General features: G+C 42.5%; 1 protein-coding gene across 1 annotated transcript in view; it reads right to left on the reverse strand.

The window, feature by feature from the left end:
- The window catches only part of ANKRD31 (ankyrin repeat domain 31), a 120,427-nt gene that overhangs the window by 24,641 nt on the left and 70,723 nt on the right, over window positions 1-25,063 (reverse strand). Inside the window, 6 exon segments of the mRNA XM_054031607.1 lie at window positions 10,065-11,100; window positions 12,687-12,783; window positions 17,696-17,783; window positions 18,975-19,081; window positions 19,600-19,759; window positions 22,479-22,621. Of these exon segments, the coding sequence (XP_053887582.1) occupies window positions 10,065-11,100; window positions 12,687-12,783; window positions 17,696-17,783; window positions 18,975-19,081; window positions 19,600-19,759; window positions 22,479-22,621 (1,631 nt within the window).

The raw sequence follows: 25,063 nt of genomic DNA on the forward strand, positions 1-25,063 counted from the left end.
GGGAGAACACTTTAACCTGTCTGGCCATTCAATGACAGACCTGCGGGTGGCTATCTTACAACAGAAAAATTCAAAAATAGACTCCAACAAGAGACTGCTGAGCTGGAATTGATATGCAAACTAGATACAATCAACTTAGGATTGAATAAGGACTGGGAATGGCTGAGCCATTACAAACATTGAATCTATTTCCCCTTATAAGTATTCTCACACTTCTTATCAAACTGTCTGTACTGGGCTAGCTTGATTATCACTTCAAAAGTTTTTTTCTCTTACTTAATTGGCCTCTCAGAGTTGGTAAGACAACTCCCACCTGTTCATGCTCTCTGTATGTGTATATATATATATATCTCCTCAATATATGTTCCACTCTACATGCATCCGAAGAAGTGGGCTGTAGCCCACGAAAGCTTATGCTCTAATAAATCTGTTAGTCTCTAAGGTGCCACAAGTACTCCTGTTCTTTTTGCGGAAACAGACTAACACGGCTGCTACTTTGAAACCTTTAAAAATACAAATACAAAAATATTGACAAACACCATCCAAATCACTATCTGCACAAATATTAAGCTTGATAATTTAAAAAAAAATAGAGAATTTGATGGTCTTCAGACTACACAATGTTAATTAGGAGAGATTATAAGTATAGGTGCTTTAATAATACTAAGAGTATGATCCTGCAAACACCTATGCACAGAAGTAACTTTGCTTATGTATTTCCAGTGTAGTTAACATGCACCATGGCTTATACTGCTTATTGACAGTATGGTATCTACACTGGGCTTAAAATTAAGTTCAGATAACGTATTTAAGCAAGGTTTAAACTAAACTGTGCTCTAACATGGTTAGGCTGACTGGTGTGTGTGAGGTCAAACTGTTAAACAAGAGATGGGCTTGACACTGTAACATTGGTCCACCCTCCATCCTCTCTCCCCCCAAAGGCAATCTCCCCAAAATTTGTGACTTGGCTCTATGTTTATAGAATGTCTGAATTGGAACACATTAAATCCAAGCACCTTGAGGAAACCTGACTTCAGATCTCAACTGAACAGCTTGGGCCCATCTCTGGTTAGAATCATGTTCAAAACTGCACCCTGTGAACCCAAGGTTAACCCTAAGGAAGTACCACAAACTCATTGCATCCTGTTACCATGTGGTTTTCCATAATCACAAAGGAGGAAGCTTTGTTGTGCTTTTCCTCTGCACAAAGCAACAGACCTAAGCACTAATCTCTATGGTATCTACTGCATCCCATAGGATGAGTGAGTGCTATTCTCATCATGTTGCAGAAATACAACTCTTCTACATCTAGAATAGCTACATTCTCTTCCTCAGGTTGCAAGTGTTAAAGGCTAGGGTCAAGATTGGAGATCATAACTAGAAGGGTCTTGAGACACTGCAATAGGCAAACTAAGTTCTTCATCCTTCAAGCTGAATCATCACATGTTCTGGAGCAATATTACAAACCCCATCCATAAAGGAAACGATTGCATATACTTATGGTTGACATGTTACCCAGTCACAGAGAAGGTCTGTGTCCACCTTAAGAGATTTTCATGTCATGTAGCACGATGATGCATAAAATGGCTCTTCCATCAAGAGAGGCTCTTCCATTGAAGAGAGTCAGTGGGCCACAGGTGCAGACAAGGAACCCTTCCCATACTTGGGTCCATAGGCGGTGGGTGTAAGAGGCCAAGGGAGGCTAAGCCTCACCAAACAGCCGGCCTGCCGCCTTTGGTGTGCTGCCGCTGAAAGAGCACCTTGGCCATGGCCCTGCCCATGCTCTGCCCCGAGGCCCTGTTCCCACTCATCCCCTTCCCCCTGAGGCCCCACCCTCACTCCACCTCTTCCCGTCCCCGCTCTGCCCGCATGGGACTGGGGGAGGAGGTGAAGAGGTGCATGGAAGTGGTGATTGACCGGCTAGCCACAGGGGGGAGGCAGAGGAGGAGGCAAGCAGTGAGCAGCAGGCTGGCAGTGGGGGCTGGAGAAAGGTGTGAAGCAGCAGGCGGGGGGACCTTGGGGCTGGGACGGGAGTGGGAAGGGGCCATGCGGGGCCGGGGGTGGAGCATGAGTGGGGCTTTGGGGGGAGAGGTGGCCAAGCGGGGGCAGGCCTCGAGGCAGGTGCACAGCTTTCCCAAATGGAGGAGTCACACACCGTCCATGCTTGTGTGCCTTTCATAGCTGACTCTCTACATACTTAATCAGTTATATACTTCAACTGGTTGATCAGCACTTTGAACTGGAAATGAACTGGTAGTCACTTCTGAGGCAACTATCTTGTATATCTGCTCTATGTTTGAAGGTGTGGGGGAGGGACATATTTGAAGGCGGGGGCTTGATTTTGTTCTTAGATATAGGGTGCACATTACTGTGGCCTTGGCTACACTTGCAAGTTACAGCGCTGTAAAGGCTCCCCCAGCGCTGTAACTCACTCCCCGTCCACACTGGCAAGGCATTTGCAGCGCTGTATCTCTGTGGTTGCAGTGCTGCATAAACTCCACCTCTCCGAGTGGAATAGCAAGTATTGCGCTGCCGTGCCAGTGTGGCCGCCCAATGCGCTGTGAATGGCCTCCAGAATTATTCGGCAGTATCCCACAATGCCTGTTCTAGCCACTCTGGTCATCCGTTCAAACTCTACTGCCCTGGCCTCAGGTAACCAACCATGTGACCCACCCTTTACATTCCCCGGGAATTTTAAAAATCCCCTTCCTGTTTGCTCAGCCTGGCGTGGCGTGGAGTGCTATCAGCGAATCTTTCCAGGTGACCATGCCTCCACGTGCCAAGCGAGCCCCAGCATGGAGCAATGGCGAGTTGCTGGACCTCATCAGTGTTTGGGGGGAGGAAGCTGTACGGTCCCAGCTGCGCTCCAGCCGTAGGAATTATGATACCTTCGGGAAGGTATCAAAGGACATGATGGAAAGGGGCCATGACCGGGACACCCTGCAGTGCAGGATTAAAGTGAAGGAGCTGCGGAGTGCCTACCGCAAAGCCCGCGAAGCAAACGGCCGCTTGGGTGCTCCCCCCGCGACCTGCCGATTCTACACAGAGCTGGCTGCGATACTTGGGGTTAACCCCACCTCCACTCTGAGCACCACCATGGACACTTCAGAGCTGGTGTGGGGGGGGGAGGAAGAGGAGGAGGAGGAGGAAAACAGGAGTGATGGTGGTGGGCCAGATGGAGACACCCCGGAATCCCTGGAGCCATGCAGCCAGGAGCTCTTTTCGAGCCAGGAGGAAGGTCACCGCGGCCGGTACTTGGTGGAGGACAAACAGAAGAGCAGGTTCCCGGTAAGCGGTTTTTTTTCGGGAAGGAATTTTTTCGGTGCGGGCTCTTTGGGAGAGGAGGGTTAGGCATGCATGCCTAGATGCGGAATAGTGCATTGATGTGGTTTATCACATCACGGTAATCGGCCTCGGTAATCTCCTCAAATGTCTCATCCAGAACGTGTGCAATGCGCTTGCGCAGGTTTATCAGGAGAGCCACCGTGGTCCTTGTCCCAGCCAGGCTAACGTGTCCATGCTACTGTGCCGCGAGGGGCATGGGGACCATTGCTGCACACAGGCAAGCTGCATATGGGCCAGGGCAGAAGCAGCATTGCAGTAGAAGACCCTCCCTTGCTTCCCAGGTCACCCTCAGCAGCGAGATATTGTCCAGGACGAACTCCTGTGGAAAATGTTGGGACAGTGTTCAGTGTAGGTGCCCCCTGAAGCTGTTGGCTCTCCCCAAGGCACAGAAACCCAGAGGACAGTGCAGCCCTGAAAATCAGTCCCCCTTACTCACCATTTTGAGGCTCCCATGGGATATGTGTGCTCTGTTTCGGACGGGAAAATTATGCTATTGTGTAGACCCTGTGTGTTTTCTACTCCTTAAGTGTGGGGGGAATCATTACTGTGTCTGGTATAAACAATGCTGCCTCTGTTAAATGTTGCATTTTGCCTATATAGCTGCATCAACCTTGAGACCTCAGCCGTCCCTCTTATCGCCTGCTCAGAGACTGCAAAGACTCAGGAAGAGACCGCAAAAAAGCAAAGAAGACATGCTGCAAGAAGTGATGTGGCAATCTATTAAAGAGAATGAGAAAGCACAGAACTGGAGGGAGAGAGAAAGCAGGATCCGCCAGGAAAACGCAGCGCACCGGCGGCAAAGCACCGCGCACCGGCAGCAAAGCACTGATAGGCTCATAAGCATCCTGGAGCGCCAAGCAGATGCTATCCAGGAGCTGGTAGCCATGCAGAAAGAGTAGCAGTACCGCAAACGCCACCCCCCCCCACAGCCCTTGTTTCAAAACTCTTTCCGTTGTGCCCCACTGTCACCTCCAACCCACTTTCCCCAACTTCCCTGTTCTTCACGCCACCTGCTGCCTCCAACACCAGTATCTTCACCACTCAGCCCTGAGAACTACAACCCTTACCCTCTGCACTCAACCCCCATCACCAGGCAGTATAGCCATCCTGAAGTGCAGCACTCATTGCACAGCACACCAGACAGGACATACGCAAATCTGTGATTGTACTGTTCCCCACTCCACCACCTTGTTTCTTTTCAATAAATAATTTTTTTTCTTTCCAATAAATGGATTTTTTGGCTTAGAAAACATTCTTTATTATTGCATAAAGTAAAAGACTCCTTAGCCCAGGAAATAAACAGGCACTGCAAGTCTGCTTGTCTGCTTAGCAAACACTGATTCCTAAAGATTGGAACTACTGCACTTCACTCCTGTGCAGGGCACCAGATATCACTGCTGGTTTTCAGCCTCAAATTGCTCCCTCAAGGCATTCCTAATCCTTGCAGCCCTGCGCTGGGCCCCTGTAATAGCTCTGCTCTCTGGCTGTGCAAATTCAGCCTCCAGGTGTTGAACCTCAGAGGTCCATGCCTGAGTGAAGCTTTCACCCTTCCCTTCACAAATATGGAGGGCACAGCATGCGGATATAACTGCAGGGACGCTGTTTTCGGCCAAGTCCAGCTTCCCATACAGAGATCACCAGCGGCCCTTTAAATGGCCAAAAGCACACTCCACACTCATTCGGCACCGGTTCAGTCTGTAGTTGCACCGTTCTTGCTGCTGTCAAGGCTCCCTGTGTAGGGTTTCATGAGTCACGGCATTAATGGGTAAGCGGGATCTCCAAGGATCACAATGGGCATTTCAACTTCCCCTACTGTGATCTTCCGCTCTGGGAAAAAAGTCCCGGCCTACATCTTCCTGAACAGCCAAGTGTTCCGAAAGATGCGTGCGTCATGCACCTTTCCAGGCCAGCCTGTGTTAATATCAATGAAACGCCCATGGTGATCCACAAGCGCCTGGAGAACCATAGAGAAATACCACTTCCGATTAACGTACTCGGATCCTACGTGGGGTGGTGCCAGAATAGGAATGTGCATCCCACCTATCGCCCCTCCACAGTTAGGGAACCCCATTTGAGCAAAGCCATCCACTATATCCTGCACGTTACCCAGAGTCACGGTTCTTCTGAGTAGGATGCGATTAATGGCCTTGCAAACTTGTATCAACACGATTCCAATGGTCGACTTTCCCACTCCAAACTGGTTTGCGACCGACCGGTAGCTGTCTGGAGTTGCCAGCTTCCAGATTGCAATAGCCACCCATTTCTCCACTGGCAGGGCAGCTCTCAATCTCGTGTCGTTGCGCCGCAGGGTGGGGGCAAGCTCCTCACACAGTCCTATGGAAGTGGCTTTTCTCATCCGAAAGTTCTGCAGCCACTGCTCGTCATCCCAGACTTCCATGACGGTGTGATCCCACCACTCGGTGCTTGTTTCCCAAGCCTAAACACGGCGTTCCACGGTGCTGAGCATGTCTGTGAATGCCACAAGCAATTTCATGTTGTACGCGTTACGCGGCTCGATAGCATCGTCGGACTCCTCACCCTCACTCTCACTGTCACTTTGGATCTTAAGGAATAGTTCGACAGCCAAACGTGACGTGCTGGCGAGACTCGTCAGCATACACCTCAGCAGTTCGGACTCCATTTCCCGCAGACAGATCGCGCTGCACAGAAACGGTTGAAAGATGGCGCCAAAGGTGGATGGAAACAAAGGGACTTCTGGGATGCAAAGCAATGCATCACGGGGCATTGGGACAGGACCCAGAATCCCCTGCACCCATGCCCTCTTCCCACAACCCACGGCGCCAGAATGGGGAAAAGTGCTCTGTGGGATAGCTGCCCATAATGCACCGCTCCCAATAGCGCTGCAATTGCTGCAAATGTGGCCACGACAGTGCACTGGGCAGCTGTCAGTGTGGACAGACTGCAGCGCTTTCCCCTCTCAGCTGCACAAAGTCAGGTTTAACTCACAGCGCTGTACATCTGCAAGCGTAGCCAAGGCCTGTGTCTCTTGTACCATCAGCTAGCATAGAAACAAGTGAAATAACTTATTTTTCAAACTGTTCAGCTGTTTCAAATATGCTCGTTTATCTAATAGTGGGATCAATCCCTAAGGGCTTGTCTGCACTACCAATTAAGTTGATGTAAGTTACATCGCTCAGAGGTGTGAAAAAAACACCTCCTTGAGCGACGTAACTTACATCAACTACACTGTGCTATGTCGGCGGGAGATGCTCTCCCACTGACATTACTCCACCTCAATGAGAGGTGGACGCTATTACGTCGCCAGGAGAGCACTCTCCCGTCGACATAATGCGTCTTCACCAGAAGCCCTACATCGGCGCCGCTACATCGATGCAGCAATGCTGATTTAGCATAGTAGTGAAGAGAAGCCCTTGGTGTTATATTTTTGGCCTAAAGGACTTGACAGTGTCCTCCTAAGTATCACATTTAGTCATAAAAAAAAACTAAAAGCCACCTCTGAACTTTCAAAATCAAATATTATGCAGTCTAAAGGACTATTCTATTTTGCTGCTAGCAATGACAGTAAATGTTAAACAGATAATAGAAATTGCAACCAAAAGCTGTTAAATATACAGTATTCTGAATGCTGCTATTTGATACATGGTTTGGCAGAAGGCATTTCACCCACTGAAATGCTTTCTTATAAGACTCTTGGTAGAAAATCGTTTTAAAAGCTGATCTGTAAATATCAAATAAAAATTCAGTATTACGTGCTGAAGATACCGAATAAAGAGATGAAGGAAACACAAACAAATTTCTAAATTAAAATACTGTTATGCTGGGATTTGGGCAATCACATCACCTTGCTGACACTGTTAGGTGTGGTAACTGCCTTCCATTCAGGCTAAATGAGGGAACAATTAAAGGCCCTTTTGTTCAGTGATAGCTGAATGGAAAACACCACCCAATAACTAGAGCACATGCAAGCCTGGGCAGTGGCAGGGCCGCGCAATCCAAGGGGTTTATGGTGGTCTCATGACAAATACAGGGGTGGCAGACTGACTTCGGGCTTGTCTACACTGGGAAGTTGTCAACAAAACTTTTGTCTTTCACCGGTACTTTAAAAAGACACTCCTCTCCCCCCCCTCCCCCCCGTGAAAGACAAACTGTCATCTACAAAAAGAACAGGAGTACTTGTGGCACCTTAGAGACTAACAAATTTATTAGAGCATAAGCTTTCGTGGACTTTATTAGAGCTTATGCTCTAATAAATTTGTTAGTCTCTAAGGTGCCACAAGTACTCCTGTTCTTTTTGCGGATACAGACTAACACGGCTGCTACTCTGAAAACTGTCTTCTGTTGTTCGATTTCTATTGTGTCCAGGACAATCTGACTTTGTGTACATTCTTTGTAAATAAATAGGGCTGCATTAAAGAAATACCTGACTACCATCAATTTCTTCTCTTAACAGAAACTACCAATAAAACTTGAATTTTGGATAACTGCTCTGATAAAAAAAGGTAACAGTATTTTTTTTCCTTTACAGGTTTGAGGAGTCCAGACTATCCCTCCTGTTCCATTTCAAACACCTGCTGATGATGACCATGATACACTGATGTCAAGTATCAGGGGGTAGCCGTGTTAGTCTGTATCTACAAAAACAACAAAGAGTCTGGTGGCACCTTAAAGACTAACAGATTTATTTGGGCATAAGCTTTCGTGAGTAAAAACCTCACTTCTTCGGATGCATAGAGTGAAAGCTACAGATGCAGGCATTATATACAGACACATGGAGAGCAGGGAGTTACTTCACAAGTGGCGAACCAGTGTTGACAAGGCCAATTCAATCAGGGTGGATGTAGTCCACTCCCAATAATAGATGAGGAGGTGTCAATTCCAGGAGAGGAAAAGCTGCTTCTGTAGTGAGCCAGCCACTCCCAATCCCTATTCAAGCCCAGATTAATGGTGTTGAATTTGCAAATGAATTTTAGTTCTGCTGTTTCTCTTTGAAGTCTGTTTCTGAAGTTTTTTTGTTCAATGACAGTGACTTTTAAATCTGTGATAGAATGACCAGGGAGATTGAAGTGTTCACTTACTGGCTTGTGTATGTTACCATTCCTGATGTCCGATTTGTGTCCATTTATTCTTTTGCGGAGGGACTGTCCGGTTTGGCCAATGTACATGGCAGAGGGGCATTGCTGGCACATGATGGCATATATGACATTAGTGGATGTGCAGGTGAATGAGCCCCTGATGGTGTGGCTGATGTGGTTGGGTCCTCTGATGCTGTTGCCAGAGTAGATATGGGGACAGAGTAGGCAACGAGGTTTGCTACAGGGATAGGTTCCTGGGTTGGTGTTTCTGTGGTGTGGTGTGTAGTTGCTGGTGAGTATTTGCTTCAGGTTGGGGGGTTGTCTGTAAGCAAGGACTGGCCTGCCTCCCAAGGTCTGTGAGAGTGAGGGATCATTTTCCAGGATAGGTTTCCCTGGTCATTCTATCACAGATTTAAAAGTCACTGTCATTGAACAAAAAAACTTCAGAAACAGACTTCAAAGAGAAACAGCAGAACTAAAATTCATTTGCAAATTCAACACCATTAATCTGGGCTTGAATAGGGATTGGGAGTGGCTGGCTCACTACAGAAGCAGCTTTTCCTCTCCTGGAATTGACACCTCCTCATCTATTATTGGGAGTGGACTACATCCACCCTGATTGAATTGGCCTTGTCAACACTGGTTCGCCACTTGTGAAGTAACTCCCTGCTCTCCATGTGTCTGTATATAATGCCTGCATCTGTAGCTTTCACTCTATGCATCCGAAGAAGTGAGGTTTTTACTCACGAAAGCTTATGCCCAAATAAATCTGTTAGTCTTTAAGGTGCCACCAGACTCTTTATGATACACTGATGATGACCATATTTCAGCACTGAAAACTGGCAATCGTCTCTTAATGGAGTCCCAATTTTTCTAATTCTGCATGTTTTAAATAGTCTTTTGTCTGACGGGTTACAAGGATATTAAAAAAAACCTTGTAACTTTAAAATATACAGTTGTGGGGAGCGGGGGGGGAAACAGGTCTCCACTTAGCCTTCTTCCAACAAGCTCAGGTCTCCAAGCAAAGGTCAGTGAGGAATAACTTCACCAGTAGGGTGGATGGGATGGGCCACTAGAGTTGGCTGTTCAGACAGGAGTTTATTTTGATATTTACAGATTAACTTAATACTCAAACTGCTTTGGTACAGTATAATGTTCAATATTTAATCAAAATGATTAAAGGTCTAGAAAACATGACTTATGGGGGAAGAATGAAAAAAATGGGTGTGTTTAGTCTAGAGAAGAGAAGACTGAGAGGGGACATAACAGTTTTCAAGTACATAAAAGATTGTTATAAGGAGGAGGGAGGTAAATTGTTCTTGTTAACCTCTGAGGATAAGACAAGAAACAATGGGCTTAAATTGCAGCAAGAACAGTTTAGTTTAGACATTAGGAAAAACTTCCTGTCAGGGTAGCTAAGCACTGGAATAAATTGCCTAGGGAGGTTGCAGAATCTTCATCATTGGAGATTTTTAAGAGCAGGTTAGACAAACACCTGTTTGGGATGGTTTAGATAATATTTAGTCCTGCCTTGAGTGCAGGGGACTGGACTTGATGACCTCTCGAGGTCGCTTCCAGTCCTATGATATGATTTCCTACATTATGTGGTTTATTTCTTTTCATTATTTTCTAATATTTACATTATTCTGGTGGTAAACCAATTACCTGCAGTTTGAATTCTAGAACATTTTCTCCTGGCTTAATCTTTCCTAAATCAAGTAGATCTTTCAGTCGATTTTTTTTCCTTCTATTTCCTCTGCAGTTCAATTGCTGTTGTTCACTATCCTGATTATCAGAGTACTGTGAAGAATTTTGACTGCTGTTTACTGGATAAGGTACAGATGAGACCAGACCTGTAGCATTACTTGAGGTTCTATTATTTTGGAAGATATTTTGCTGAAGAGTAATAGGAGAGATTTCTGCAGATTCTGACACCACTATTGGTTGTTTCTGGGAAGCTTCATTTCTATGTCCACATCTTTGCAGAGTCTTACCAGTGAGAACCTGTTGACTATCAGTGATTGGTTGATGGATATTATTATTGATAACAAAACTTTCATCTTCTGAAATATTTAACATGCTGGTTACTGGACTGGGATTTGGAGACTTGCTTCCTTGTACTGCAGTTGCTATATAATTATTTTTTTCTTGCTGTGAGCACTTTGTTGGAGTAATGCAAATAATAGGTTCTGACGGCAATGTTACCATTTCTATAGTATCTGTGGATTTTGATGTCTTATCAAAGGTATATTCTCTAACCTTGTTTTCATATGTCAAAGCATGAGAAGAAACTTCTTTGCTTGTACTTGCCTCTTCATTTGTTCCTGTCTCATCTAAACAGCTGTTTGGATGTTGGCTGTATTCTTGATCTGAAAATTTACCTTCTCCAGGGAGAAGTGTTTCCACCGGGTTTCCATTAGTCAATTTGACACCAGGATCTACACTTACTGTTACTACATCAGGATGAACTATTTTATCAACAGTCAGCTCATCTCTGTTGTCCTTTTCATGAGAAATAATTGAGTTTGGGATTTGTTTTTTTGAACATCTAGAATACACTTGCTTTGCTTTCCTATAGTTTTTTATTTTCTGGCCTAGTTCTTTCTGTTTTTGTGCCACAACCAAAAGACTCTTTTGCCTAGAAGCAAGTTTAACTAGTTGTTCCCTCAATGCTCCTTGTTTAAAAGACTCCACTGAAGCCCTATAGGAAATAAAACAAACAAACAAAAGATTAATTCAGAACACAAAATACAAACTCCTGTCTCTGTGTCTGTGTATAAAACCTCTAAAGAAACGGAAATATTTTAACGGGACTCTGCCGAGGCCCAAAAATTGAACAACCTTTTAATTGTTTGTACAGTTTATAGTTCAAATCCCAATCCTTATGCATAATAAGCGGTGTGCAGAGAAACCCTGTAGAGGTCAGAATCTTCCTCCTCAGCCTGGAGGCAGGATGTGAAGCATCCTAACTACTGTAATAGTCTTGACCTACCATGCATCCCTACGAGTGGAATTGAGAAACTGGATCCACATAGTCACTGGCCAATTCCCTGCCCTCATATCACCAGAGGCCAGTGCACAGGGGAGATATAAATCTTCTGGGTATTCCTCTGGACCCTTCCTCTCACAACACTGGTTTATTGCATTCAGGCCTTCTGCAGCCCTCACTTGGGCTCTGCATGAGCAAACTTATGGGCCTGGGTGGAGCCATACTGAAGTCCACGGAGCTCCACATAGATGCAAGAGTCTGCCAGGATTTGACACTGTGTAATCCTTCAAATAAATGTTATTTTGTAAAACAAATGCTTTCATAGTCTTTATCCAATCCTCTCCTCCCAAAAATTGACATTAGCAGCCCAGAATTCATGCCCTGCTATGCAGTGATAATTGTGTGTGCGCACATGTATGCATGTACACTTACATAATGAATGAAAATTGCAGTAAGAAAAGAGATTTCAATTTCAAGCTTCTACTGGGTTATTATAAGTAGAAGTAAGTAAAGCAATTATTTTTAAAATTGTGAAAAATAACTTGATAATATCCTTTATATTCAACTGATTTCCATGAGTGTCATAGCCAGCTCATGGGTGGCCAGACCTATTAGTCAGATCCAAAATCCACAGTCATGAACCAGGAGTTAAGGACCAACCTGATTTGGATACCGGGAGGTCAGAAGCAGGGGGGAAAAATGGAGGTTAGAATCATGAGTCGAGAATCTGAGTCAGGCCAGGTCAGGATACTAGGAGGTCAGAGGCAGGAGACAAACTGGAGGTCAGGAACCACAAGTCAAGTCAGGTCAAATGCCAGGAGATCAAGCTGGGGAAGCAGGAAGCACAAAGCACACTATCCAAACCAGGGTGGAGCCCAATTGTTTGGACATATTCCTGTTCCTGCTAATGGCTTAAGTATAGCTAGCAGGCCAATCAGCTGGTCTGGGACTCCACCAATCAGACCTTGTGGCAGAGCCTCACATTGGGTTTGGGCCCAGGAACATATAGTCTAGTTTCCAAGAGGGTCTGTCCCTGTGGAGGTATCTTGTTGTTTTTGCTGCCTCAATAATTATGTGTTTATACAAATATTTTACTTGTTAGAGTCAGCCAAATCCTGAAATTCTCACGCAGGCACAAACTCTCACTGATGCCAATAGAGTTATACTTGATAAAAGACTGAGTTAGGACCACACAATTTTGCCTTCGTGTTACTGCTTGCTGGCCTTCTAACAAGATCCATTCGTGATGTTTTTAAAAAATAAACCTTTAATAAAACCACAGGTTACATTTCACTTACCTGTATTTTTTAGCTAGGACATCCCTTTCTGCTTTCTGTTTGGCAAGCACTTCATTCAAAGTGTCTTGTATCTGCGACAGGTCATGAATATACAGTCCTGTTCAGCATTTAAACATAGTCAAAATTATTATTAAAATGAGAGGCAGAATTATGATCATTACAATTATTGAGGCAGCAAAAACAAAGCTGGAGAATGAAAATATTGTTATGGCAACAGGTGATACTGTCATGTATGTTATGAGTCATTGCTTTATAAGCACTCAAGATGAAATTCTCCACAGGAAGTTATATTTAACTACTTACATTTGAATAGCTCAAATTTTAGAAAGTCTGGAAATGCAGTAGCCACACCCAGACAGTAATTAAGGGAATTGTGTAGGTTAAAGCGCACTCCTTTGACTGATGGGCAATGAAATCTTTTTGCGGTCCTTTGAAATCAATGGAGTTATGCTGACATACACCAGCTGAGGACCAGGTCCACTAAGACTATAGAAGCAAGAATTTGATAATTTGAATATTTTATATATTAGAGAACAGCCTGGATTTTTATTTCTCCAAGTCAAATATGACATCTGAATCAATGTATAACAGTTTCACATACTGTATTAAAACATACATCACAGAAAAAGACTGTAAAAGAAAAATAGATTAGAAATTGATTAAGTTTGCTAGCTATATCCCTCTGGGAAACACAAGGAGGAACAATTTTTAAATGGTCCTATTAGATGCCCTCTTTTCTTTGGCCTACAATACAACAGAAAATTGAAAGGTCTCAACTGGCACAGATTTAACAACATCACAAGCGCAGTTACCAACTATGAGCCAGGGACCTCTAGGTGCAAACTGGCAGAGTGCACAGGCATGTAAAGGGGTTACAGGGCAACATAGTAGTTTGCCAAAGAGCGTCAAGTAAGGTCTCTATTGAAAGCCTTTGTCACACTGCTCATCATAGTCATTGTGAAATGCATAGTATGTGAGGAGTTACGTACATATACTGAAAACTGTGTTCTTGAGGTATGTAAGACAGGTCACCAGAAGGTGATAAACAGGTTCTGTTCAGACAAGGAATAAGAGACATTTATTTCCCTGGCTGACTATTGTGTATCTTACAACAGAAGTCTATTTGCATACAGCATCATACAGCTAATCAACACTACAAAGTCGAAAAGCGATCACAAAATCAACAGAAAGGAACACACAGCAGGAGAGTGTCTGGTTTATGACTAAGATGAAAGGATTAGTCTGATATAACAGGAGAATGCAAGGAGATGCCAAAGGTCTTTAATCTTTCTACCACCTGCTCTTAGCAGGAGCAAGCCTTATCTGTGCCTGCCATGGGTCAACTCCATGAGTCCACAGTGGACTCATGGAGTTGACCCATGGCAGGCACAGATAAGGCTTGCTCCCGCTAAGAGCAGGTGATAGAAAGATACCTCACAACCCTAGGGATCCCTGGGAAGCGTCACACCAACATGTCCCTGTGGATGCCAGTGGGATGATATGATAACCAAATATAATCAAACCCATTAGTAAACAGGAAATACACATTTTTTATTTCTATCAACCATTACACCTGAAAATAGAACATTGCAGAATGAAAAAAACAACCCACAACTCACAGAATGTGTCCAGAAAGCTGATTTTCTCATTTTACTGAGTATTGCATGTATTTATTTATCAAAATAAGGGAAATGTGAACATATTATGTTTATTAAAGTGACAGATCACAGTACTTCTAAGAGCTGGGTATACTGCATGTAACTGTGTTGCTAATTTATCTTCATAGTAATCCCAATGCACCTTTATACTGTTGATCATTCTTGTGCTCTTCCTAAGCAACTACTACAGTTTATGTTAAAAGGTGCCAAATTATTAGGTGGTTTTGTCACAAGGGACTTAAATAAAGACCATCTTATTCATTTCTCTTGTGACCTTAGCCAGAGGAAGTCTGATACTCCTTATTTCTATTTTATGAAACTGGGTCTCTGCTTCAATCACACAGGAGCCTGCCTAGTTATTCAAACACATGGAAATGTAACCATTTTGAGCAGTAACTCTAAAATTTTATTTATTTATTTAGCTGAAGCTCCATGGGTTTGACTGAATATTCCACCACTGCTGAGCAACTGACTGTAGATATGATTGAAAAGCTTTTATATACAATCACCTGAGTCTTTTTTTCATTCCCCTTCTCTATGAACAAGAACAACTTTTTCCCTACTTCACATTTCTTTTAACGGGGCTCTGTTGATCTTTGCAGGACCTCAAATTTAGTTAGTTTAAAAGACATGTGGCTATATTCATCTTGGGTTTACACTGGCATCTGCTAGTGCAAACCTAAACACTGAGCCCCAGCAATGGAAATTATACTAGGAGTGGTTTCAATGATGGAAAATAGCTATAACTTCCTTCTTTTGGGGAATAGAGTGATCACAGAGGGTCAGATCTGCCCGAAAAATGGACAGCACCAGCGGGGAAGGCCGCATGTCAAGTGAGGCCAGGAGACGCACTGTTTAAATACATTCCCTCAGCAGCGGCTGCCAGCTTGGTTCCTCTGAATCTCCAGCAACAAACTAAAGCTGATCTGCACCAGCAGAAGTCTTGAGGTGGTAGAAGATCTGTACCATCAGGTTTCTTCTTTTGAAATTAATCTTTCCTGGATACAAGAGGGCAAAGGTAATTTACACCTCCAACTGCCATCACTTATGAATCTGCCCCATCATTTCCCCTAACACATTTTTTATTTTTTACCATAAAATGTTTTGGGTCCCTACAACTATAATTGCACTGGAATGAACATGCTGTATTCATTTGTGCATATACATGCATAGTTCTTCTTGGCTATGGAGGGGCTCCAAAACAACCGTATCCAATCATGAATAAGAGACCACTGTCAATAATATTGGACTTGAGTTACTGAGCACTGTGTGACTATTGCTTGCTGTTGTTCTTATTCAGATATTCATGTTTTTTATGGCTAACCTGATTTGTTCAAACTGAAAAGGTAATATTTCCATACCTCCAAATAGCTAGTTTCACTTTTTATCAACTGGTATATCGCAGATATGACTGAAAGTACCCTGAAAGGTACGTATACCAAAAGTTGAGAACCCCTACTTTAAAAGTCTTGAATTAAGTACTATCCTAGAACCTTGCATGGTGACAGGTTTCAGAGTGGTAGCCGTGTTAGTCTGTATCAGCAAAAAGAACAAGGAGTACTTGTGGCACCTTAGAGACTAACAAATTTATTTGGGCAAAAGCTTTCATGGGCTAAAACCCACTTCATCGGAAGCATGCAGTGGAAAATACAGTAGGAAGAGATATACACACAGACAACATAAAAAAAATGGGTGTTGCCATACCAACTCTAACGAGACTAACAATTAAGGTGGGCTATTATCAGCAGGAAAAAAAAATTTGTAGAGATAATCAGGATGGCCCATTTCAAACAGTTGACATGAAGGTGTGAGTAACAGTAGGGGAAAAAATTAGCATGGGGAAATAGTTTTTACTTTGTGTAATGACCCATCCACTCCTAGTCTTTATTCAAGCCTAATTTAATGGTGTCTAGTTTGCAAATTAATTCCAGTTCTGCAGTTTCTCGTTGGAGTCTGTTTTTGAAGCTTTTTTGTTGGAAAATTGCGACTTTTAGGTCTGTAATTGAGTGACCAGGGAGGTTGAAGTGTTCTCCGACTGGTTTTTGAATGTTATAATTCTTGACATCTGATTTGTGCCCATGTATTCTTTTGCATAGAGACTATGCAGTTTGGCCAATGTACATGACAGAGGGGCATTGCTGGCACATGATGGCATATATATTACATTGGTAGATGTGCAGGTGAACAAGCCTCTGATGGTGTGGCTGATGTGATTAGGTCCCATGGTGGTGTCCCTTGAATAGATATGTGAACAGAGTTGGCAATGGGCTTTGTTGCAAGGATAGGTTCTTGGGTTAGTGTTTTTGTTGTGTTGCTGGTGAGTATTTGCTTCAGGTTGGGGGGCTGTCTGTAAGCGAGGACTGGCCTGTCTCCCAAGATCTGTGGGCAGGTCTTCACTGGGGGGGGTGTCGATTTAAGATACGCAAATTCAGTTACGCGAATAGCGTAGCTGAATTCGACGTATCGCAGCCGACTTACCCCACTGTAGGGACAGCGGCAAAATCGATCTCTGCGGCTTCCCGTCAATGGTGCTTACTCCCACCTCCGCTGGTGGAGTAAGAGCGTCGATTCGGGGATCGATTGTTGCGTCCCGATGGGACGCGATAAATTGATCCCCGAAAGGTCGATTTCTACCCGCCGATTCAGGTGGGTAGTGTAGACCTAGCCTGTGAGAGTGAGGGATTATCCGTCAGTACAAGTTGTAGATCCTTGATGATGTGCTGGAGAGGTTTTAGTTGGGGGCTGAAGGTGACGCCTAGTCACTCAATTACAGACCTAAAAGTCGCAATTCTCCAACAAAAAAACTTCAAAAAACAGACTTCAACAAGAAACTGCAGAACTGGAATTAATTTGCAAATTGGACACCATTAAATTAGGCTTGAATAAAGACTGGGAGTGGATGGGTCATTACACAAAGTAAAACCTATTTCCCCATCTAATTTTCCCCCTACGTTACTCACACCTTCTTGTCAGCTGTTTTAAATGGGCCATCCTGATTATCACTACAAAATCTTTTTTTCTCCTGCGGATAATAACCCACCTTAATTGATTAGTCTCATTAGAGTTGGTATGGCAACACCCATTTTTTCATGTTCTCTGTATATGTCTTCCTACTGTATTTTCCACTGCATGCATCCGATGAAGTGGGTTTTAGCCCATGAAAGCTTATGCCCAAATAAATTTGTTAGTCTCTAAGGTGCCACAAGTACTCCTCTTTCTTTATCCTAGAACCGGTCTCTCAAATTGTATTTTCCAGAAGGATGTATGAAAGTATATTACTTAGCAATATACTAGAGTAATGTTTGCAAACATTAGAGCAATAATGAAAATTGAACTTGAATTCACATCTACCTTCATCTTTTGGGTTTCTTACTTCAAACAGCGACAGTTTTTCCTGCTTCTTTTCTATATCTTGTAATGTGGCAATGATGGACTCATACTATCAAATACAAAGATTGTTAACTTTATTGTTACAGAGGTATAGACAAGGTTTTACTGAACCTAAGCAAGCTGAACCTAAATTCTGTGGCAATATTCCTGATTTCAACAGTACACTGGCGTGGTTGATTCATTTAAATAAAGAAAACAGAGGTTTATAATTAAATATGAAAATGAACCAGTATGAAACTAGTACAGCAGCCCATGTGATATATTTTGATATTAAATTCAGTCTATCTGATCTTTCCCCACATTTTACACTTTTGTTATGCCAAAGATTTTTGTATTGACAAGCCTAACTGCATCACAGAAGCTGTCAGGGGCAAAGCTGAAGATTTTGACAGCTGGGATAGGGACAGCTGGGGTTTCTGGCACTTGTAGAAAAGTGGGAGGCAGTTGAGATAAGCACATTAGCTGAGAGCTTCTGTTAAAATGATCAGCAGTGGAATAATTAATGTTAATATTTAGAACCATTTTTCAGGCTTTTTTGCAGATTTGGGAACAGAACACTGCAACAGTTTACATTTGGTTAATGTTTTCAAGGTTTCCTGTGCAACCATCTGGGCTAGAACTTTTTTTTAATGAATGTTTTGTTTCTGCAGCACAATATGGGTGTTTTCAGCAGCAACTGCTGCTGCAATGGAATGCATGGGGCTCTAGGTATAGATAGTTTAAAGAAAGGCATTTCCATCACCTCTAGTGCTGCGATTTGAGGTGCCACAGACTCATATGTATCAATGAGAGTTCTACTTTCACAGGGCCTATGTTCAAATAAGCTTTGTTTTAAACCAAAATAACCTTTCATCTCTCTCGAATTAACTTGATTGACAAGTCATTGTTCCTCAGAAGGACCACTTTGGAAATGCTGGTGAGAGACTTCATGGATCCTGGCATTTTCCATCCATATGAACAATATGAATATTAATGTAGCATGCTAATGGAAAGGAAGTATAGATGCACAGGAATCATGAACAGAAACAGATGGAGATAGATTGCATTAACTGAATTTATCTTTACTTTCTTCATGCTTAGCTTCATAACATGTTGCTCCTCTCAGCATGCACTTCAGGGATTATTACTTTATCTAAACACATGGTGTAATTACATTATTCAATCAACAGATGACAATATACAGAATAGAAATGTACTGCACTGCAAAGCAATATTTAAAAAACTCAACATCTACACTTACTGTGCCACATTTTTCTCTGGTCATATCATGGTGCAAAACCAATGGAATATCAGTCTTTTTACAGCAATCATAATAAGTATGTTTTGGTCTTCTTGATCTAGAAGGACCTATATCTTTCCCCCCCACAATTAAGAAAACAAATATATTTCCATTATTATTTTAAAATTATATGTATAAAACCAATATCATAGAATAGATGCCAATTATACAGATTACTAAGACTCAAAAGCAGACGATGATATAAATAAAAATTTGTATATGCAAATAAGATCAAATCAAATGATCTAAATACTACTGTTCTGGAGACTATATTTAAGTCTGAAACCCACTAAAACATTAATCCAATACTCAATGCAAAAACTACAAGGTTTATGTGAGTGAAATACAGAAAACCAACAAAATTTAAGGGACCAGATACATCCTTTTTATAACTCCACTGACTTTACCAGGAAATAATTTGTGCCATACATTCTACTGTCTTAATTATATAGATAAATAACCATCAAGGATATATTACTGCTAAAAAATGCCTGTCCCTGACATGAAAACACTCAAGCAAACTTGCAGCATGTTTGAGACAAGGATGTAAAATTATCATATTAACATTATGAAATAGCTAACATACCAGTAACCTCAGTTGTTTCATAAGCAACTTCACTGTCAGTAGCCCCATAAGACTTAAGCAATTCCTTCATTTTATCATTGCATGCTTCATCCAAAGCATTTTTCCCATACTTGTCCTTCTCATTAGGGTTTGCTCCATGATGTAGTAGAATACTGACTGCCTGCAACATAGTTTTTAATTATTATTATCGTCATCACAGTAGACCATTAAATGTGCTAAGTGCTGTGCAGACAAATAAAATGACATAGTTCCGGTTCTGATGAGTTAACACTCTAACAAGACAAAGAAACATATGAAGGGAGGAGGAGAGAGTACAGCAATCTAGCTTGCAAGTATCTTTTGCATTTATCTATTTAGTTCCATGTCTTATACTTTTAATTTTTGTTTATTAAATATATGACCAATTCATAATTGCCTGTTTAGTTGGTCATCTTCACAGTGTTACTATATGCAACACATTTCCATGATGCTACAGAGAATCATAAATCAATTCCAAATTAACAGAATCTGGTAAATGTCAAATAACCATTTTGGATAAATATAAACAAGATACAGAAAATAAGTGGATTTTTGTTTCTCAGTGGTATGTGATGGTGACTTTGGCCCCAATTCTATAAATACTTATGCACATACCTAATTTAAACACATGACTAGTCCCATTGAAGTTAATGGGACTATTTAAGTATTTAAAGTTAAGCTGTATATGTTTGCACAGATAGGCCCTACCTGCTAAAAAAATTCAGATTTACTACTCTTATTTCCCTGCCTGAGTCTTCCTGGTCCACCATTCATGCCAGTGCAATCATCTCCTTCATTTTTATTTTCTGTCACAGAGAAGATGAAAGAGATGGAAAACCTGCTCTTTTGACTAACTGGAGGAAGGGTGTGTATGTTTGAACCAATCTGATATCATCTACCCAGCTCTAACTTAATGGAAGTCCCTTTGCAAAACAGCATGGACTTTTAAGTGTCCTCTATATGGCACCCTTCCATGGCAAATATACAGGAATATTCTCATTTAGATTAATACTGTCAGCACTAACTTACACAGACTACTATTTTGGGGCTTCAAACTATCTCACATGTAGGTGAAGTGAGCGTTCAAAGGGAAGTATGCTGCTATGGGGGATGGAATGCCCCAGTACAACTGCAGAAGGTATGTACCTCAGTGCAGATGCTCTGGTCCTTCTCAGATACCTCAGATTCCCCCTAAAGGATCAATTCATCCATGAGTTGCTCTTAAGGTGACCAGACAGCAAGTGTGAAAAATCGGGACAGGGGGTGGGGAGGTAATAGGAGCCTATATAAGAAAAAGACCCAAAAATCGGGACTGTCCCTATAAAATCGGGACATCTGGTCACCCTAGTTGCTCTCCTACCAAGCAAACCTCTGATCCCCTCTCTTCCTCCCTGATTGCATGCTACCTTAGAAACTCTGGACCTGTAAAATTGCTGGAAAGTTCTGAGTATCTCTTGTCCTCCCACAGCTTTTCATTTAGGAAGAAAAAATAAAGTACTTTGTTTATCTGTAATAACAATTCTCTCTTACTACCTTGTTAGTACATTGCTGAAAAGTGAAGGTGTCAAGAAACAGAAACTAATGAAATACAGCAGCAAGACATAACTACCTGGCCATTAGCTAAACTTCTCAAGGTAGGATCTCCTTTTTATGGGTACCTCTCCCAGCATTCTTTTCTGATAGCTGATGCTTTACATTTTGCAAATACAACCAGCTGCTACCATTAAGGGCAGGTTTACACTAGAAACTTGCAGCTGTGCCGCTGTAGCTGTTCTGGTGAAGACACTTTAAACCGACAGGAGAGAGCTCTCCTATCAGCTTAATAACTTCATCTCCATGTCTATGCTAGCATTTAGGTCAGTATAACTACGTCAGTCATGGGTGTGGATTATTCACACCCCTGAGCGACATAGTTATATCAAAGTAATTCTGTACTGTAGACCAGGGCAATTGGCTAACTGGAAGGTGGCTTCAGCTTGATGCATCTCTCTCCATTCCAGCTGGTAAGTATTCCTAACATGCTTTCAACATTCTCTTAACATTGAGGAGATGGCACAATCTCACATTCATTCTTACAACAAAATTAAGACATATTTCTTCAAAGATTAATTGAAACACTTTTTAACAAACTGTTTATGATCCAACATCATTAACACAAAAAATGGAGATGTCAAAATTAAAAATGAATGCATTTTAAAAACACTGGGTTTGAGTCTTTGTTCACTTTCATTTGTTTTAATCGAATATAACCTCATTAACTTCAGTGGAGCTACTCCTCAGTACCCCACTGTGAGAGCAAAATCAGCCCCAAAATCTGATTTTTAAAGGTATTTAAAGGTATTTAGGCACTTAACTCCCCTTGAAATGAGTGGAGTTAGACACATGAATTCCTTTAAATATGTGGCCCCCATTGTTTAAAAATCACTTATTTCTTCACTTACTGACAAAGACCTGCATTTCAGGCCCACAGGGTTCTTAGGACAAGATTCTGTCCTCTGATATATGTATTCAATTCCCATTATTTCAATGGGAGTATACATGTACATCCCAAAGCAGAATTTGGTTCTTACAGTTAACATCAACAGTACATAAAATAGCAGAAGAAATACAGCTACATGCTCTGATTTAGATGTTCATATTGTCATTGTTTGTTGCAGAAGAAACACAATGCTGAACTTCAATTTTGACAGGTTAAAAACTTACGTTTATGTATTTTTAATGAAAGTCTACACATGTATTCTATTAATAATTTTGGATTCAGTTATTTAAACCATCATTTTCATTTCCATGCACAACTATGGCATTTGTATGCCCATAATTGAAAATCAGGCCCAGGCATGGTAATATGAGTAGAATTGTACCTTGAAATAATTGCCAGAAACTGCATCATGTATTGGTAAAGTTCCATCCAGGCTTTTGCTATTAACATCAGCACCAGCTTTTAGTAACTCTAAGATCACCTCAGTAAATCCCCTGTTGGAAGCTTCATGAATTGCTGTCCAGCCTAGTAAAACCAGATCAAAATTTAGATTGTGATTCTGATGTCTGAAACCCACACAGGCCACAGACAATTATAACTTTCTTGTATTCAGTCCGGTAACTGTCTGACTTCTTTGTTTATAATAAATCTGAAACAAAGAATTACCCTGAAACACTGAAGCAATTTTTCCCTGTTGTAATTCAGTTGACTCCAAAGATAAATTTATTCCAATACTGGCTAAAGAAATGTACTATCTGCTTTTTAAATCATACTATCAGAAATAATAATAGCATAAAAATTGCAGATTAGAAATATCAGAAATCAAAAGCATAATACTGACAATCTAATTTCTAGCACTGGTGGCATCATGTGATATCAAACTTTAAACCGGCCATGGATCCAGAATGGAATACTGGCCATTGCTGGGGCTAAGGCTTGCATAATTTAGGAGGAAAATCTACATTTAGGAGGAAAAGAAGGAAAATTCTACCTTGTAATGCAATTTTAAATAAATGGAACTGTGTGAAGTGGCTCAAAGGCTGAGAGCTTGATTCTGCATTTACACATGTGGATAACTTTACTTGTGAGTAATGCCACTGCATTCACAAGACAAGTGGGCAAAGTGAAGGAGAGGTACATGATAAATGTGTATCATGTGTGTCCACAATTTATTAAACAACTGAGCAATTTATTACACGGATGTTGTGATACTACATCCCATATTCATCCTAGTAATATTATTATGATATTATTATGGCATAATTTTGATGCATTTTGTACAAGATGGGGCATATAAGGTGTCATTGGAAAAGTTACGATTTGCTGAATATGATTATCCTATTTATATGCATGTATCATTTTTGTATCTGAAGTTCTGAATATTGACTATGTATCTGTATTTCATATGTAGTCACACCTGAGTGATACCCACTAGGCAAAATGCTTCCAGTCTAGATAGCTGACTGTGAAGGGCCTTGTTGCAGTGCGGGATTCACTGCTGCAGTGCCTCCTGCTGGTCATCTCAGGGAATTAGCATTTTCAGCATCCGGAGCACTGCAGGCCGGTGTCTCGCTGCCACCGAAACCCCTCCCCGAGTGCCGGACCCCGCGCCGCCCCCCCGCCGAGCGCTGCGCCGCCGGAGCCTGCCCCCCCCGCCGAGCACCGCACCGCCAGAGCGCATGTGCTTGGTTGCCTGGACCCGGAGCACCCTTGTCTTTGGGGTGCTGCCCCTTGGCAATACCCCCACAGTCTCAGGGTCTCCCCACCCAGAGGAAACCCTAAGCCTCTATCCTCGCCTTGCCTCAGTCGTGGGCTACTCCAGTCACCATCTAGCCCCCTGGGGCAGACTGCAGTGTAAAAGCCACTCGTCATAGGCAAGGCGAGTTTGGACCTGCTGCCTCTGCCTACCCGTGGGCTGCCCCCTGCAATCCCAGTAGCTAATTGGCCTTCCACTAGGCCACAGCCTGGGGGGTTTCCAGGCCGGAGCTCCCCAGCTCCCTTGGCCTTCACCCAGCCCTGCTCCACTCCAGGTATCTTCTCTCAGCTCCCTGCAGCTAGGTCCCTCTCTCTCAAAGCCAGAGAGAGTCTCTCCGTGCTTCTGGCCCACTGCCCTCTTATAAGGGCCAACTGGGCCCTGATTGCACTGGCTACAGCTGTGGCTGCTTTCCCCATCAGCCCAGCTTTTCTCTGCCATAGCCCTCTCCCAGGCTGCTTTAAGCCCTTCCAGGCAGGAGTGGGGTGACCACCCCACTACAGGCCTATTCACGGTAATGGGCCATTGGGAAAAACTTAGGAGAAGCTTATCCACCACCTGGTGAGCCTTCCTGAGAATGCTCCAGACAGCCTGTAAGTAATGGCTGCTATGACTCAACAAGGTATGCAAGGACATGTGACCAGGCCACATGACACGGAACTCCATCTTGGATACCAGTGTTTTTCCACAAACTGAGTTTGGGACAAAGGGTTCCAGCAATATGCTAAAGCTATATAAGGCAGGCAGTGACATCATCTGTTGTTCTTCACTCCCCACACAAGTGGACTCCTTAAAACACCTGAGGAACAAAGATTGAACTGGAGGAAGTGCTGGATCCAGGCTAAAGGGATTTCTAACCTGAGTATGGAACCCTGGGAAACCTAAGTTGCAAAGCAAATGCAGCTTGTGCTTTAAGAATCTGCAAGCCTGCTTGTATCATCAGTCAGGGTGAGATTGTTAATTCAAATCCTATCCTTCTAGTATGTTAAACTTAGTTTGAGTTTTTGTTTATTTACTAGGTAATCTGCTTTGATCTGTTCACTATCACTTATAATCACTTAAAATCTATCATTTTGTAGTTAATGAACTTATTTTATGTTTTAATCAAAACCAGTAAGTTTGGAGTGAAGTGCTTGGGACTCTTAGCTCAAGGGGCAGGGGCTGTTGCATTTCTTCTCCACATCAAGGGAGGGATGCTCTATGAGCTTATGCTG

Source organism: Malaclemys terrapin, chromosome 6 (genome assembly GCF_027887155.1).
Source record: "Malaclemys terrapin pileata isolate rMalTer1 chromosome 6, rMalTer1.hap1, whole genome shotgun sequence".
In the NCBI taxonomy this organism is placed as follows: Eukaryota; Metazoa; Chordata; order Testudines; family Emydidae; genus Malaclemys; species Malaclemys terrapin.